The sequence below is a fragment of the Eurosta solidaginis genome, chromosome 3, assembly GCF_040869045.1.
Source record: "Eurosta solidaginis isolate ZX-2024a chromosome 3, ASM4086904v1, whole genome shotgun sequence".
NCBI lineage: Eukaryota > Metazoa > Arthropoda > Insecta > Diptera > Tephritidae > Eurosta > Eurosta solidaginis.
The window spans coordinates 212307543-212324601 of record NC_090321.1 but is presented as its reverse complement, the minus strand read 5'-3'; the positions used below and the strand labels follow the sequence as shown (position 1 = coordinate 212324601).

Below are 17059 nucleotides of genomic sequence, written 5' to 3'. Positions count from 1 at the left end.
AATAGTGAGTTACTTAAACCGCATGCAAAAGAATCGCCCTGGCCATTTCCAAGTGAATGACGATCAAAAGCTTTCCCCATATGCGTATACTTCAACACTCTACTCTATGCGCAGTTGAGATTAGTACATGCGTTCATAAAAATTTCATTACATTTCTCTCGGTTTCGCAAAGCAAGCAGATTTAAAAAAAAAGTTTTTACCAATAAGCTTTTTCGTAGTATGTTTTAAGACATGTGTTTAATAGACATAAAATATATCACAACAAAAGAAAATAATAATTTTGTTCATGCATCACTTATTTGTTCGTAACGAGGGATGATGATTTTAACATTCTAGAAGATCTCTGAGTGGCCAAGTCCTTCTTCAAGCGATTACGCAAAAACGTATTTTCATCATGCAAACGATCTACTTCACTAAGCAGCACAATATTTTCCTGGAACAACTTTTGATACTTCTTAACCTCATCCTGGCCAGCACGGTGATTACGTTGAATTTTCAAAACTCGTTCAATTTGAGCACGTTGCCGTTGAAATTCATCACGCACCTCAGCATCCAATGAAATATGCCGTTTCAGTTCATCATCGCTGGCATGACGTTGAAATAGCTCTTTAACTTGCACTTGCAACTTTTTCGGTTGATCAACAAATGCGGCAACATGATAAATTTCACTACAAATACTTGTAATGCATTCACGTGCCGCTCGTGCGCGATGACGTTCGACGTGCAACTCCGCAACATTGCTCAGATATTTGTCTTTCAACTCTTTGAGTTGTAACTCCAATTGTATATTGTTTTGATTCAAACCCTCCAGTTCATTCTCCATTTCGAGAATATGCTTACGTTTATCGTTAATTTGAAACTCGCGCGGTTCAATTTGTGCCTTTAATTCGGCAATTTTATGTGAGAGCACTTGCTTATATTTATCTAATTCTTGGTTTTTGTGCAAGAGTTCTTGTATACGTTTCTCCTTGGAATTGATGGCATAATCACGATCAGATATATCTTTCATCAAATCCTCAATAGAATGTGTTAAACGTGCGATAGTCTGTTGTGATTTATGATGTTCTTCCTTGAGTGTATCGACCTCTTCGATCAGCTTCTCTTTATCACGACTTTGTGTTTCATAACGCATTTCCAAGACACCCGACTTACCACGCCACAGCTGCGTCGCATTTTGTTCATCATTTAATTTATTCTCATACTTTAACTGCATTTGCACCATATTGCGATCATTCTCCTTTTCTACTTCCCTGCAATATTCAAAGAACTCGAGTTTCTTATCTTGCATCTCTTTCATTAGACCGCGTATTAATTCTTTGCGTTCGTCGAGCTGACGCTTATAGTCCGTTTCTAGACCCTCAACTGTATCCTGCAATATACCTGCCGAAGTCTTCAACTTATTCTCATAGTTCTCGCGCAGCGATAGCATACTCTCACGCAAATTGCTAAATTTCTGATACTCGATCAACATACGCTCTGAGTACTGACTAGCCAAATTATCCAGCTGTTTCTTATGCTCTTCCTGTAATTCATTTATACGAGATGTCATTTCATTCAACTCTCCCGCGTGTTTTTGTTGAATGTCATTATTCTTCTCTTTTAACTCCTCGAGCGCTTGACGATAGCTGCGATGTACCTCAGCCAGCTGTTGCCCATCGAATATCTCATTTTGACTTAATTGATATTGAAACTCTTCGGCTTGTTGGCGTAAACGTGTCTCCAAATTAATAATCTGGTCATTTTTTTCATGTAATATGCTACGTGGTATGAGCACCTCTTGACTACGCATCAAATCAGCATCCATAGGCGCCACCTTACCTTCAATATTGTCCATGGCCCATATAGCTAAGGTGCCGTTCTTCGATACGGCCAACAGCAAGGTGCCATCGTATGAGAAAAGTAATTTATTGATTTGGCTAGTGAAAAAGCGATAGAGTATACAAGAAGCCCCACCAGCATCCATAAATGGCAGCTGTACATTGAAAAGGTCACCCTCTTCATTGCCCACAAACATAATGAGATCCGAGCGTGATAGGCACATATCGGTGAGTGGTGAGCGCCCCTTCGAGGGTACAACAATTTCACGCACTATTTCGGAGTTTTGGAATTCACGCCACACTCCCGTATTCGTGGCCGCATAGAGTGAGAGTGGTTCGTTGAAAGTGCAGCAAACTGAACGATATTCGGTACCTTTTTGTACAATTTCCTGAACGCGATCACCAGTCTCTACATCCCATTGATAAATGGCACCTTCTGCGCCACCTGATATAAGGTATTTGTCTGTGGCGGACCAGGCAATTGAAAGTACTGTACCGTTATGTCCCTGAAATGAAAATAAATGTTTTAAAATTTGTATATTTGTCTTACCAGATATTTCGTAAATAGTCTCCAACAAACAACTTGCTCTCTAATATGAACCAAATTACGAAAGAGAGATCTACGGACTTACAGCGACTTCCTAACTTTAAAGCCTTAGTAATTCCAGGTCATAAAATAATTAAAATATTTATTTATTTATTTATTTAAGACATCTAGAAAATATACATTTTCATACAGACTAAGTAGAATAAAAACATTAAATTACAAATTAATTAACGATCCTATTTAATAACAATTAAATTTAGTTTTTGGTAGAGAGAAATCAACATCATGTACACTTGAGTACAAATTAAATTCTCTTAATGATCTTAGAATAGGAGAATTAAAAGCATACATTGTTCTAACTCGATCAATAAAAAAGATGTCATTACTCCTCAAGCTTCGGGCTGGGATATGAAATGAAATGCATTCTAGCAAGGCAGAGGAATCAATAGTTCCACGAACTATGTCATAAACAAAAGAAAGTGACAGAATGATTCTTCTGGAGTATAAACATTTTAAGTTAATTAGCTGGCATCTAGCAGTGTACGAAGGAAACGGATCCATGAACCCAATCGACAGAAGAGCGAATCGAATAAAAGATTTTTGAATTCGTTCAATCCTATTGATACGACAATCATAATAAGGTCTCCAGATAAAGACAGCATATTCTACTTTGAACGTACAAAACTCGTATACAATAATTTCAGTGTATAAGGGTCCTTAAAATCTGAGCCAAACCGGCGAATAAATGCAAGCATTGAGTAGGATTTAGCAATTATGTAATTTATATTAGAGATGCCACGAATAGTGAATTGGCCGAATACCGAATACCGAATATTCGGCAAGGCTGTCGGCCGAAGCGCCGAATATTAGGCCGCCGAATATTCGGCACGAAATACATGCTTGTCGGGGCGAGTTAGTTATGATGAATCTTAGTTGTGATGAATCTAGTAGTACCGATGACGATTCTTCTCCAGTTCATAAGAAAAGAAACTTGAATGAAAATGATAGGACTACTGAAATACACGACAGTTTCTGGAACTGCTTTGAGGAAGTCGCTACAGATAATATGCGAAATGATAATGATGAGGAGGACGTGGAGAAAAATGCTGTCGGAAACGAGTTGGATTTTTATTCGCCTAGATCGGAAGGCCGATCCTTACAAGTGGTGGTTAGTAAACGAAAAACAATACCCAAACCTTTCGAAATTTGCTAAGGTTTATCTTTCTTCTCCTGGAAGTAGCGTGTATAGTGAGAGGTTATTTTCTGAGGCTGGTAACATTTGCGATGAAAAGCGTAATCGTTTGCTACCCAAAAATGCTGAAAAGCTTGTTTCTATCCATCATAACTTACCACTGATGAATTTTAAATACTAAAGTGTTGTAATTTGGAAATAAATACATAATTTTGTGTAATATAACGTGTCTTTTTTACATGATTTGATATTCGGTATTCGGCCGAGTAATACGTACTAATACGTACTACGTACTAATACGTATTATTCGGCCAAATACCGAATAGCAAAAAGTGGCCGAATAGGCCGAATACCGAATAGTTGCCGAATATTCGTGACAACTCTAATTTATAGGACCAAGAAATAAGAAGTTGGAGTCAAAGACAACACCGATATCCGAAATTTCTCTAAAGGAGCAAAGTTGAGAGTCCTCGATACAATATGAGGTGGGAATGGGAGAACGAGACTTTGAGAACGAAATATGAAAACACTTTTTTATGTTTAAATGTAATCGGTTACTATTACACCAGGCTACAACGTTATTAAGAGTCCAGGTGACTGGTGACAGCCGAAAATACAGAAATTGTGAGTGTCGAAAGCAGCTTGATATGTCATTTATAAAGATAATAAAGAGCACCGGACCCCAAATACTACCCTGGGGAACACCAGAGGAGGCAATAAAAGAACGTGATGAAGTTTGTCAACTTTTACTACACAGCGTCTAGATGAAAGATACGACCTTATCCACGATAAAAAAATGGAGTGAATTCCCAAACTGGCTAGTTTGGATAATAAAAGCGAGTGGCTAACTTTATAAAAAACTTTCGAAAAGTCCGTATAGATAGTGTCAACTTGACAACGGTTACCAAAAGCTGATAAACAAAATTCTGAAAATATAGCTAGATTTGTCGTGGTAGATCTTCCTGGAAGGAAGTCATGCTGATTAGGTGATATCAAGCTCTTAACGGCAAACCACATTTTCTGTTTAACGATGTACTCAAATAATTTAGAAACCGTAGACAATTTAGAGATGGGTCTGTAATTAGAAATATCATTCTTGTTACTGCTTTTAAAAATAGAGGTAATAGAAGTAATCTTCCAAGCATTGATAAATTCGCCACTATCAAGCGATTTATTGAGTAAAATTAATAGAGGGTAAGCAAAAGCTGCACAATTTTTAAATAGGCAGGCCGATAAACCATCGACATCAGTCTGTGTTGTGTAACTAATATTCCTAATTCCATCTATTACATCATCAATTATTAGGTTGAGAGCACCGAAATTGATAGGAGAGTCAACGACTGGGCCTTGGTTTTCAGCTTCTTCAATATCACACTCAAAGTTGGAACTGAAAAAGTCCGCAAAAAGATTTGCAGCCTCATAGGAGGTCGAAGCAATGGTTTCTTTATAGAATCCCTCAGACGGAATAATAGAACACAATTTTTTAGACTTAACATAAAGCCAAAACGCTTTAGGGTTCGTTTTGATTTCAGTTTCATATTTCTGAAAAATATCGGTGCTGTTGTGTTCAATATGTATGTATATCGATGCTGATTTAGGATGCGATGTTATGGTGATGTGTAAAGATTGGGATATGATATGAGGAACGATACTGTGTGCTGCGATGTGATGGAGTATGATGTGCATGGTATGATTACAAAGTAATAACAATGTGCAAACGATATTATGTTGCTTGGTGATGTGAAATTTGGATATGAGATTGGGAGATGTGATTTGTTATCATAAGATATGGGTGGTGGAATGCTAACGAACATACAATCATGTGAAGAAACACATCACGCGATATAATTCTCGTTGGTGCTGTGAAATTCTGATATGAAACGATTTGCTAAGAATTGTGGTGATATCATGTGATATGATGAAATTTAGGGTAAAGTTAGTCGCTTGGAGATGTGAAATTCTGATATTAATGGTGTGAAAATTTTCTTATTGTATCGATAAAGATACTCCCCGAAGGTTTTGGGGAGTGTGATCAAGGGAACGATTTTATATACCCACTTTGGATCTGCTAGCTCATTACATCCGCTCCTGGGGTGCGAAACTTGCGTTAGATATCATGAGATATAACGAAATGTTAGATAAAGCTTGCAGCGGATGTGTATGCTCGTTTGTGGTGTTAAATTATATGATTTGTTGAGATCAGTAGTGATGAGATATCTTGTCCCCCCGCTGGTCAGGGGGCTAAGAATATACCCGCGGCCGGTATGCCTGTCGTAAGAGGCGACTAAAATACCAAATTGATTCAAGGGGTTGTGTAGCGCAAGCCTTTCAATGTGTTGATAGCACAAAATATAGCTTCTCCAACCCAACAACAGCGGTGGCTCTGGCGACCCCCAAGGCACGGATTTAGGTGGTGGGGGGGGGGGGGGCGGTATGGCCTTGAAGGTTTCATGTGGTCATACTAAATCGTTTCCGAGATGGTGCTCGTTACCGGAGCGTACCGGATCTGCATCCGGCAAAGGACAATCAATATCGATAATTCTCCAAAGCAGTCCTTATCGCTACAACAACATGATATATCATGTGATATGAAGAAATCTATGGTAATGCTTCTTGGTGATGTGAAATTGTGATATGTCACAACAATGATATGATGAAATATGAAACAAGGATAATGCTAGTTGGAAATGTGACATCCTGATATGATGAAAAGTAAGAGAGTGCGGGCTGAAATTCTGATATGGCACGATGTGATGAGGAGTGATATGATAATCTGATAATGGATATGGAGTGATATCTTCTTATGTGATATGATGAAATTCAAGACGATTTTTGAGTGACTTGAAATCATGGCGAAATGTAAGCGCAAAGGCTGGTGATGTGTCTGCTCGTTAGTGATGTGAAATTCTGATATGTAATGGTATGACGAGATGTGATGTGATATCGTGTGATTTATAAGACAATTCTTGCTGGTTATGTGAAATCCTAATGTGACACGATGTGTTGAGGAGTGATGTGATATCATGTTACTTGATAAAATGATAGCCTCTTGTTTGATTTTCTATGGTATAGGCAAATGTAATTTGCTAAATCTAGATATAGAGTGCTTGCATATGATACGTATATGTACATATATGTATGAATATCTGATATGAAACTATGTGATGAGGATATGATAGTCGTACCTGTTATCTGATATGGCACTGGGGGATGCGGCTGGCTAACATAAACTGTGATAATTGGGCATGATATGAATGAATTTATATTTATGTTATGGGCTTGTATGTTTTATATAACTTGATAAATAAACTTTTTTTAATTGATATTATTCGGTTGACTAATGTAATGTTATGATATAATGAGATGCAATGTGATATCACAATTCTGAGATATGACATAATATTGTATAATAAGATGTACATACTTGCGAGTAACTAAAAGAAAACCCGAATCCCATACGTTCGAGTACAATTTCGTGTACAAGCGAATAATCATGATCCTCTGCGACAGGAAAATCAATTTTATCGCATCGGACATACTTAATATCACATACCTACAACTATGTATTAGATTGTTGCTTTGTGTGGCGATACATTGCTATGCCTTTACTAACCTTGAGCTGTTGGATAATTTCCAAATTATAAACAGATGTTATGCTTATCATATTATCATGAGCAGCAGCCATAAAGTGACCGTAATTTGAAAACTTGACATCTTTGCAGCGTGGAAAGTTGTACGTTTTAATAATCTTGTAAAAGTGAAAGAGAAAAAACTAAATAACACGCAAACTTTTCAACTCCCTACTAAAATATTCTACATTTAACTCATCCATGAATATTTGTGTGATACGCAATTGATCCGAAAACCCAATAGCCGCCATTAAGCCTGTCGTATTCAGTTCGACGATATTTACATCAACTTGGAATTTGCGAACCAATTCAACTTTTTCTGTCTCGTAATTCCAAATGCGCACAGTCTGATCACGAGCTGAAGTAGGTATGGCAAAATTAGCACACAAAACCAAAAAACTATGAATGGGAAAATCACTTACAAGCAGTCATTATAATCGGTTTCCATGAGCAAACAGATAAACTTGTTATATCCGAGAGATGTATCCATGCGCCGAGTGGTTGAAATTTTAATTCTTTTGCCTTCAATGTCTCTGGCACAATTAATACACCAACATAGATTTGCGCATGCTTTGTTGTGACAATCACCGTTTCTTGACGTGAACAAATTGCCAAGTTTGTAATTTGATATGTTTGTTCGGGTGCAAAACCAAAAGGTATTGTTAAGATGGTTTTACGTTCTAATTTAAATTTTGAAATACGCTCAAAAACGAACACCTTATTGAATATGGCAAAAGCGAAGCCACGTTGAAATGCTCTCATACATACAACGCTTGTGTCATATAATTTCATTTCAGTTGGTGTTTTATGTTCCAATTCTTTATTCAAATGATCTTGATCCCACAATATATCAATCAATTCAGCATCATGCGCTTTTTGTCGCAGCTTAATTTCAGCATTCTCTATTAAAATCAATTCGTTGTGATTCGTTCCAATCAATTGCATATCGCTTGCTAAATATGCAATTGATGTTGTATGAAAATCAACTTTGATATTATTGCTAACACTAATGCCTTTCTCAGATTTGATCATCAATAATAGCACACCATCACCAGCTACGGCGACTGCGCAATGATCTTGTGGATTGCATGCGAAACATTCGACCGTGCCACGTGTCATACTCATTGTGGGACGATTTTCGATTACAGTACCAGTTTTATCCAATATTAACATATATAATACTTCTTCCGGAGGTTTGGTGAGTAGGACAATGGTTTTGGCATCACAGGTGAACGACATGTATGCAGCTTTTGCCGTGGGATGGGGGAAGGGTAGACTACGCCGCTTTTTGAGTGTTGTCAAATCGTAAACGGAAATTGTACTGCCTCTGTTTGAGTATATATAAAAGAACAAAAAGTGTGTAGTAAACAAGATATGATTAAGGAAGTATTTGGTGGTGGACAGTTTCTTCAATTGGTTAAGAGTTTTCTAGGCGCGAAGACTGTACTCCCGTGCACAGAAAAAAGGCAGTAAGGTGTACCACAGAACTTAGATTGGAAGAGAAAATAAGGTTTTAAGTGTAGTGTTTACTCGAAAAGTCTTAAAGTTTCCTTTTTACACTTTACTACCTTTTTGCTAAGGACGGCAGTGTAGCATAGCTAACCTATGAAAAAGCGCCGTTCAGGTAAGGAGATGATTAGTTGAGTTTGATTTTAACTGATTGTAAGTGAATTCAAATTCAAAATTCTTTGGGCATTTCACATGAACATCACTTACATTAATTGCTTTAAACGGGCTTGATATCGAACAAGGTCAAAGTTAGTTTTATTCCAAAGGCCCGTAAGAGGTCTCACGTGTCGCTTAAGGACTGTAATATATCGTCGCTTCTACCAAAAACGTTTCAGTGGTTTTTTGATCTATACCTACGGGATAGGACTCGTTCGAAGTTACTATAGGTATCCCAGCATGCCGATTTTCACCGGAAGCAACTCTCTATTCGATTGTAAGGCAAAAATAGGGCGTTGAGAGTACAAAGAATTTGCTCGGGGAGCCTTTCTTGCGCCTAACAATGTGCTGCCTGGAGCCATTGAACATGCCCTCGTTAGCTTATAAGTAGAGGGCTCTTTGGTCAAATTCATTAACAAATTTCTGCGCAAAAGAATTGGTCCAGCGGAGCGGGCAGGAACCACAATCTAGATAAAAGTATCCAAAGGCAGGCCATAAGGTTTCTTATATTCGCGGTTGCGGCAGTGAACGAGCTTCTGGTAGAGCTAAAAGGCAGTGGCTAACTGGTACACAGATGGGTTAAGTTGAACAGGAAGGAGGGACTTCTGTCAGGAGCTCGTTGTAAGCCAGAAGTTTAAGTGACCCGATCACTACAATGTTTTCAAGCAGAAGTGGCCGCTATTAAGGCTGCGGCGGATGTGATGGTTCCCGGTGCTATAACGGTTAGATAATTCAACATCTATACCGATAGCAAAGTGGTTATTAAAGCCCTAAGCTCAACTGTGGTGTGATAGAGGATTGTATGCTGATATGGGAATGTTTGAGGTTGCGTCGGATTATTTTAATAATCGAGGTCAGGAGCGTGCGCAGGAATTGTCTATGGGGAGCGTTTTGAACAAATGGAAGCTCATAGTAAGCATCCGTTATTGTCAAGACTAGTTTTGCGATAAAAATTAATAGAAACGGGAGTAAAGAGAAACATTTACCATATTTAACTACCATCTACCACTTTTTATGAAAAAATTCAGTCGTTGTAAGCCCATGGGGGGGGGGGGCGGTAAAACCGACCCTGGTCTAGGTCAAGGGGTTTAGCAATATCTCCGGCAATTTTCACGTAGCTCTCTAAGTGCGCATGTGTGCAACTGAACCGAATGTAGATGGCTGTAGGTTATTCGAAAGGGAAACTGAAAATTAAGACCATTAATTGAAAAACATGATCGGCTTTAAAATCCTGTGATTAACTTGTTTAAATAATTGTTTCTCTAAGATTCCCATCACTTCTTTTGAAATCATAATTAGTTTTTGAGGTTTCGATAACCTTTTGAGATTTATGATTATTTTTTCCAGATTTTAACTAATTCTCCAAATTGCGATTACTTTTTACAATTTACTACAACCCGAGATGAATAATGTAGGCTGCCGTTTGCTAGGCCTATTCCTTCATCTTTCCAGATATTCTTTCTACTGAAAATTGGTTTAGGCCACGCATTCGAAACGGTTTCTGCTTATATCAAAAACGCTGTCTTCCTCCCTCCCATGGCAAGTTGCAAAACTCACAACCACCTAAGGACATATTCCTTAAAATTGTATGACAACTCTACGTTGCCTTTGCCACATAGGTTTTAGCTGCAACATCCTCGTAGAGGTGGAAAGCGCGCCAAGAAAACCACCATCGGAGCACACAAAAACTGACAACTTACTTTGCTCTGCTAATAAGGACACACAGCATCAAACCAAACTACTGTCTGCATTTGAACCGAGCGTAGACGGCTGCCAAGAATTCGTTGTAACGCTGGCCGCCTGAAGTTTGTTCCTGGACAAATGATCCTCGAATCAGCTAAAAAAAACTCTAGGCAGTCATTAGATCTCGCTGGGTAGCGAGATCCATCTGACCGGAAATGGATGGCAGGTGGTCTGCATAAATCATTCAATTCTCTAAGGATAATTCGTCCTTGGTGGTGGAGACTCTAACGGATCCCTATGGGTCCATGCTCTGCAGCTTTCTCACTTAAACCTTACGTGTTAGGATTTTTCTAGAACATTCTAAACTACAGCTATTTTCTAAGTAATTACGCTTCACCTCGCTGTTATTTAACTTGGTACACAACGGATCCCATGTAGCCCAAGTGGAGTCAACTTAACCTAACCTAACTGCATACGTTGCTTTGCGTTAACTTAGATAATGGAAGAACAGATTCTCAGCATCTCACAGGACACGAATGGTCGAAAGAGCAGGTCTTTGGATCAAACCTATACATTTCTATATATTTCTCACAAACCTCATAAAGTAGCCTAGTTAGGAACGGCAAGGCTTGCTCCCTACAGAAAAAATTGAAGTTAGTGCTCCAAAGCCTGGCTAAAACATATATTCGTTTTCAATGCCTGAGTTTTTAAAGTAAAAGCTGAAGAAAAAGCTGATCTTGTAGCTGCTAAAAAAGGTCATACAAGCCAGTGATTGCAACAAAGCGGCCCATTTTGTGCTGCACTCCCTTCTAAAACAATCAGATGGACGAGTGGAACTAAAAAAAAAAAAAAAAAAATTGTTTTCCCCTACGCATACTTACACTTTCGGCAACGTTTCAATAACTGCCAATAATTTACGCTGCACACTCATCGCAATATATTCCGGAATAACGCCTTCAGGTAATCTGTATGGGAAGTACTCACATTAATGCACATCAACCCCAATTTCAAATTTCAGTATCAACAAACCGAAGAAATCTTTGCTTATTGCTGACATAATCATGAAATGCCAATACGCCTTCCACTGGATAAATGACTTCCTGGGCCAAATTAAAATGTATATTACCAACAACATCTGTGCGTAAGCCATAAATATTTTTTGGTCTGATGGTAACAGCAGATGCGGCTGCATCACCCGCAACATTGGCATCCATGATGATATTTGTATGAAACTAAATTTGAAATACCCCAAAAATATACCATAAGAAAAATTCATAAAATTCCTGCACTTCCTTAAATTCCTTCACTTACTTCAGTTCCTTTGTTTGCTGTTGAAATTCACAAACTCATTGATTAAACAATAGCTACCAACAAATGCCTTAGCGACCGTACGAAGGCGCAAAAAACGCTTATCAAAATTTGCGCACAGAAATAGAAGAGAAAAATATGTGAATGTTTAGTAAAAATGTACGATTTTAAAAATTTAAATTCTCAGTTTTTGACGTGAACGAATTGATCAAATCAATAATAAGGTATAAAAAAAAAATTGAAAAAAACACTCAAAAATTACGAAAATGTGTTGTAGGTCGACTAGCCAGCTTTAACAGTCTTTTATCACTTTTTTGTATGCAATTGGCAGGGGTGACGGTGCGTATGAGCAACAAGTGAGAATGTGTGTGCCTTTCCATGCCAACTTAAAAGAAGAGAAAGGAAAGGAAAAGAAAGGAAAGGAAAAGAAGGAAAGGAGAACAAAGGAAGGGCAATGAAAGGAAAGGAAGACAAAGGAAGGGAAGGGAAAGGAAAGGAAAGGAAAGGAAAGGAAAGAAAAGAAAAGGAAAGGAAAGAAAAGGAAAGGAAGGGAAAGGGAAAGGGAAAGGGAAAGGGAAAGGGAAGGGAAGGTAAGGAAAGGTAAGGAAAGGAAAGGAAATGAAAGGAAAGGAAATGAAAAGAAAGGAAAGGAAAGAAAAGGAAAGGAAATGAAAGACTAACAGTCAAACCCGAAGCCAAAACACACGGCTTGTTATCAAAGAGTTATCGGTGCATTATCAACGGGAGATGGTGTTGGTAACCATTTCTTATAGATGAATTAATGATTTGTTATGGAAATATGGTAACTTGCTAGCAATATCAAAAGTTATCGACGAGTTGCCGAATTTGTATGGATGAATTATCGGTTTGTAACTGAAAAGCTATCGATCTAACAGCGCAATGTTGTCAACATGTTATCGAAAAATTATCGATCTACTATTGAAAAGAAATCGACTTTTTATATTAGTGCTGCTAATTAATTATCGGTATATTATCGAGTAGTTATTGGCTTGTTTTCGCAGTTTGCTGTGAAAAGGTCAACGATTTTTTATCGAAAAACTATCGACTATTTATCTAAAAGCTATTGATATGTTACATAAATGATATCGAATATGGAAAAATGATGAATTTGTTAACGAAAAGCTATGGATTTGTTATCGGCGTGTTGTGAATTTTTCATCGGAATGTTATCGACGACTTATCAGCTTGTTATGAAATATTTAATACCTAGTTAGCACTCTGGTAATGTGTAGTAAGGTTACAGTGTTAGAGTAATTTACAGGCATAAAATATAAAAAAAAACGACGGTATTTTGAAGTTTTAATGATCGCCTTATATCAATTTGTACTACATACTCTCTTCAATTCTTCCCTGATTCGCTGCTACTTTTCTTGCTAGACTATTTGCTGTTCATTGCCCCAAACACCTATATACATGACCTGGAATCCAGGAAGGTAGCACAGAGTTGTGGGTTGCTACACACATATGCTTTCTAACGTTTTGCTCTCACTAGCTCAGCTGAGAGCTGTTAAGGGGTAGGGACGAAATGGAGTGCAATATTCGTTCCACCACCACGCCCGGTAGCACTATGGACTCATTCAGTTTACGTGAGGTCCTCGCGTACCGGCCAATTCAACCTAAGCTAACCCGCCCTGCAAAGGGTGGATTCATTCACTTGTCAAAGTCAATTATTTATGAAGAGATAGCATATCAGGTATGCTCCGGAACAAATATATTTACGTATGAGTCTATATTTTTTGCGAAAGATTTTATATGACCACGCGAACCCCTAAGGTACAAGCGGGTCAAAAGCAGTTTTAATATGCTGTAATACGGACGAGCCTACAGTGGGTGACTTCAGGGGTGTTCTTTGTGTAATAATCAAATATTTTTGGCACTAGTTTCCCCAAGATATTTTTGCAATACACTTAAAAAAAAAATAAACAAAAAAAAATAATAATATTCGACAGGAAAAAGAATAATAAAAGAGTAAACCTAAAATTAAACAAAACGCACTGCCATACGCTTCCTATATTTTATTTATACGTGCGCACACCAAGTCATTTTGCGAAACATCTGCAAGTTGTACTAAGAAAATTTTATTAAAAAAAGTAGGAATATAAAAAGAAATTACATTCGACATCTTGCAGAATACCGAAGAGTCATTGAAACTTCGGCCACTACGTAGACAAAAATAAATATATATACAGCAGCGAACATGACAATAGTAGTGGACATTTTTTTAAATCAAATTTCGCCAATTAAATTCTTCTATTTTTATCTTCGATTATTTAAGAAAAAACTTCTGAATGTCATTCTTTTCATTTGGAATTCTCTAAATTTTTTTGAATTTGCAATTTTGTAGTCCAATCAATTCTAGTCTACCAACGTAAAAGTACAGGTCTCAGAAAATTCGCATTGATTTTTGACAATTTTTTTTCCGATGGGAGTTTCAGACTTTTTTCCATATAGATAATAAAGCTATCCGCCCATCATCTGGAAGATAATATAAAATAATATCAGAGAAAAAATTGTAATAAAAAAAAATTTAAATACCTCCTTCATATAAATATACCAGAACAATTGAACTTTGATATTAAAATTTTTACATAACCACTGTAAAAATTTGTTTGAGAAACCAAAATGAAATGGTAGAGTGCAATAAATAGACCTTCGATATAAACTTTACCCAAGTGCGGCGGCCGCCGTGGTGTGATGGTAGCGTGCTCCACTTACCACACCGAAGATCCTGGGTTCACGCCCCGACCAAAGCAACATCAATATTTTAGAAAAAAAGGTTTTTCAAGCGTGACAACTCATCTGCCTTGAAGATGCCGTTCGGAGTCGTCATAAAACAATTAGGTTCCGTTCCGCCAATTTGTAGGAAAAATTGAGAGGAGTACGACGGAAATTGGAAGAGAAGCTCCACGTCAGTATTGAAAATGGTCTTTATTAGACTACTTTGGGAGTAGTAAAATTATACTTCACTTCACAATAGCGTGTTTAAATCAAACTGATTAGTTATTACTCAGCTTGCGCTGTTTTATACTCTCAGTTGCCTCGTCCGCATATTTCTCCACAGGTATAGACGTTTCACGTTTTCTAGAACTGTTGTATCTCCTGCTTGGTAACATAGTTATGTGCGTGTGTATATGTGAGTAAGTACTTCATTTTGAGCTGCTGGTTATGTGTGTGCATGTACTTCTCGTCGCCTTTCATGTATGTGTGTAATTGATGATTGGTGTTTTCATTTACACAAGTGTAGCTTTCTCTAATGTTCTTGCTGTTGTGCCTTTATTTACTAACAGCTTAGTGTTGCTAAAATTCGCCGCAATATATATAAAGGAAGCACTTACACATTTTGTATCTTCTTATATTTTTCCTTTTTTTGCATTGTAATGATGACCTGAACTATGTGTAAGGTGTTATGTATAAATGGACTTTTTAAAAACTCTAAATATCTCGATCCATTTCCCATCTAAAAAAGTTTCAGGTCTCTGGGTTCTAGGGATGTTTCTTACTCGTAAACAAGATTCCAAGTTCGGAATTTTTTTTCAATTTTTACGACCCCTAAACCACCAAGCAAACATTTTTTCCCTGATATTAAATTAGGTAATCGGGTTTCAATGCATGTCTCAAGTATCAACACTCTAGCTCTCCGGAAAGCTACTCAAAAATTCATTGCAAGATTCCCCTATTGTGTATGAAAAATGGCGGAAAAAAATTTAACGAACTAATAAAAGAAGTTAAAAGTCTATATAAATTTTGAGGGATCCATAACTCATACCTTGTGCGATTAAAATTGATTGGGCTAAAAAACTACATACTTAAAACATTTCAGAAAATTATGATTAAAAAGTTCGAAATTTTTCGAAAACCACATTAGCTACAAAATATATAGAAGTAGTAAATAAAGACGAATTTAATTGACGGGATTCTATAAAAGTTGACACTGCTATTTTTGTGTTCGCTGCTGTATGTATCTACATACGTGTCTGTATCTAGATAATCATTCGTGTTATAAAGAGTCGCCAAAAATACCGCAAAGCAGTAAACAAAATGCAAATCGGCTTGCAATTTACATTGTGTGTGTGTAAGTAATTACATACGTACATTAGAGTGCCACACAAGAAGTCCGGAAATTTTTTCGAATTTTTTTTAAACAAATTTTCTTTAATCAAAATAACTCAGACATTTACAAGAATGTATAGAAGTACCTCTTTGACGTTAGCTGAAAACTTTAAATTGTTCAAATTAATCAACTCCCTAGAAACTTGTAGGGGAAAAGGCTAGATGCACTTCCAAAAATTTCATCATGTTTCACAAATTTTTTAAATAAAGTATCTATATATACATACCTAAAAAAGACCCATGCCACAATTTTTGTGCTAGTGATTCTCTGAAAACACTGCGTTTAAATAGAGTTGCACTGAAATGATAGCCCTTGGTCGGGAGAAATATCGAGTCGCTGCAGTACATAGAACCGGTTGCCGTGGGAAGCATCTGAAAATTACATGTCTCTGAGAACACTTAACATATTGAATACTTTTCATCTCAATTCAAGACAAAAGTAGGAGGTGCCACGCCTCCAGTCAAAAAGTACCTTCAATTCGTTTAAACTCCTAGTCTATAACGTTTAGATTAAAGACTTAAAGAAACATGCAATTTTGGGAAAGTGGGTTATACCACGCCCGTTTTAGAAAAACTGTACCCTGCTATATCTTTGAAAAAGTTTGAAGTAAACATCCAATACATGGTGTATAGATCCTTCATATGATGAAGATAAGGAAGAGAGCAGAGGGAGAGGAAAAAGGAGTAGAGATGAGTCAGACAGAGAAATGGATTGGGAGATCGGATATGGAAGGGGATGGTGGAAGGGTGGACGAGGAGAAAATGAGGGAGCATAAAGCAATAAGAAGGGAAGAAGAAAGAAGAAAGGGAAAGCGAATGGAAAGTAAAGGGGGAAGAATCAAAAGACATATTTGGAGATGTCCTAAAATACAAAAGATTAGGAAAAATAATTTTTTGTTTTTAATTTTCACCCTAAAATGTCGATTTGAATACAAAATAAGATTTTAAAAAATACTGATTTTTTCTTATGGGGTGAGAGCACTCTAATGGACATTTGGTAGAACGCGTGCAAATAGATTTGTTTTGTGTTCGCACTATTTACGTGCAACCAGTCTTGTTAGGGTAAATGCTGGCTTTTTAAGAGCAA

At 37.2% G+C, this 17059-nt stretch overlaps 1 protein-coding gene across 2 annotated transcripts; it reads right to left on the bottom strand.

Annotated features, from left to right (window-relative positions):
- Nucleotides 1–261: 261 nt before the first annotated feature.
- On the bottom strand, nt 262–16260 carry tous (testes of unusual size). 2 transcript variants are annotated; one of them, XM_067774982.1, is made up of 8 exons: nt 16200–16260; nt 11845–11941; nt 11563–11765; nt 11415–11498; nt 7608–8512; nt 7374–7543; nt 7170–7304; nt 262–2323 (listed from the first exon to the last, which is right to left on the bottom strand). In XM_067774982.1, exons 3-8 carry the CDS (start codon nt 11745–11747, stop codon nt 296–298), a joined length of 3507 nt encoding a protein of 1168 aa, XP_067631083.1. In that variant the 5' UTR covers nt 11748–11765; nt 11845–11941; nt 16200–16260; the 3' UTR covers nt 262–295. The 2 variants fall into 2 exon arrangements, with proteins under 2 accessions (XP_067631083.1, XP_067631082.1); XM_067774981.1 differs by lacking the exon at nt 16200–16260 and having other exon boundaries at nt 11845–11972.
- Between the last annotated feature and the right edge of the window lie 799 nt (nt 16261–17059).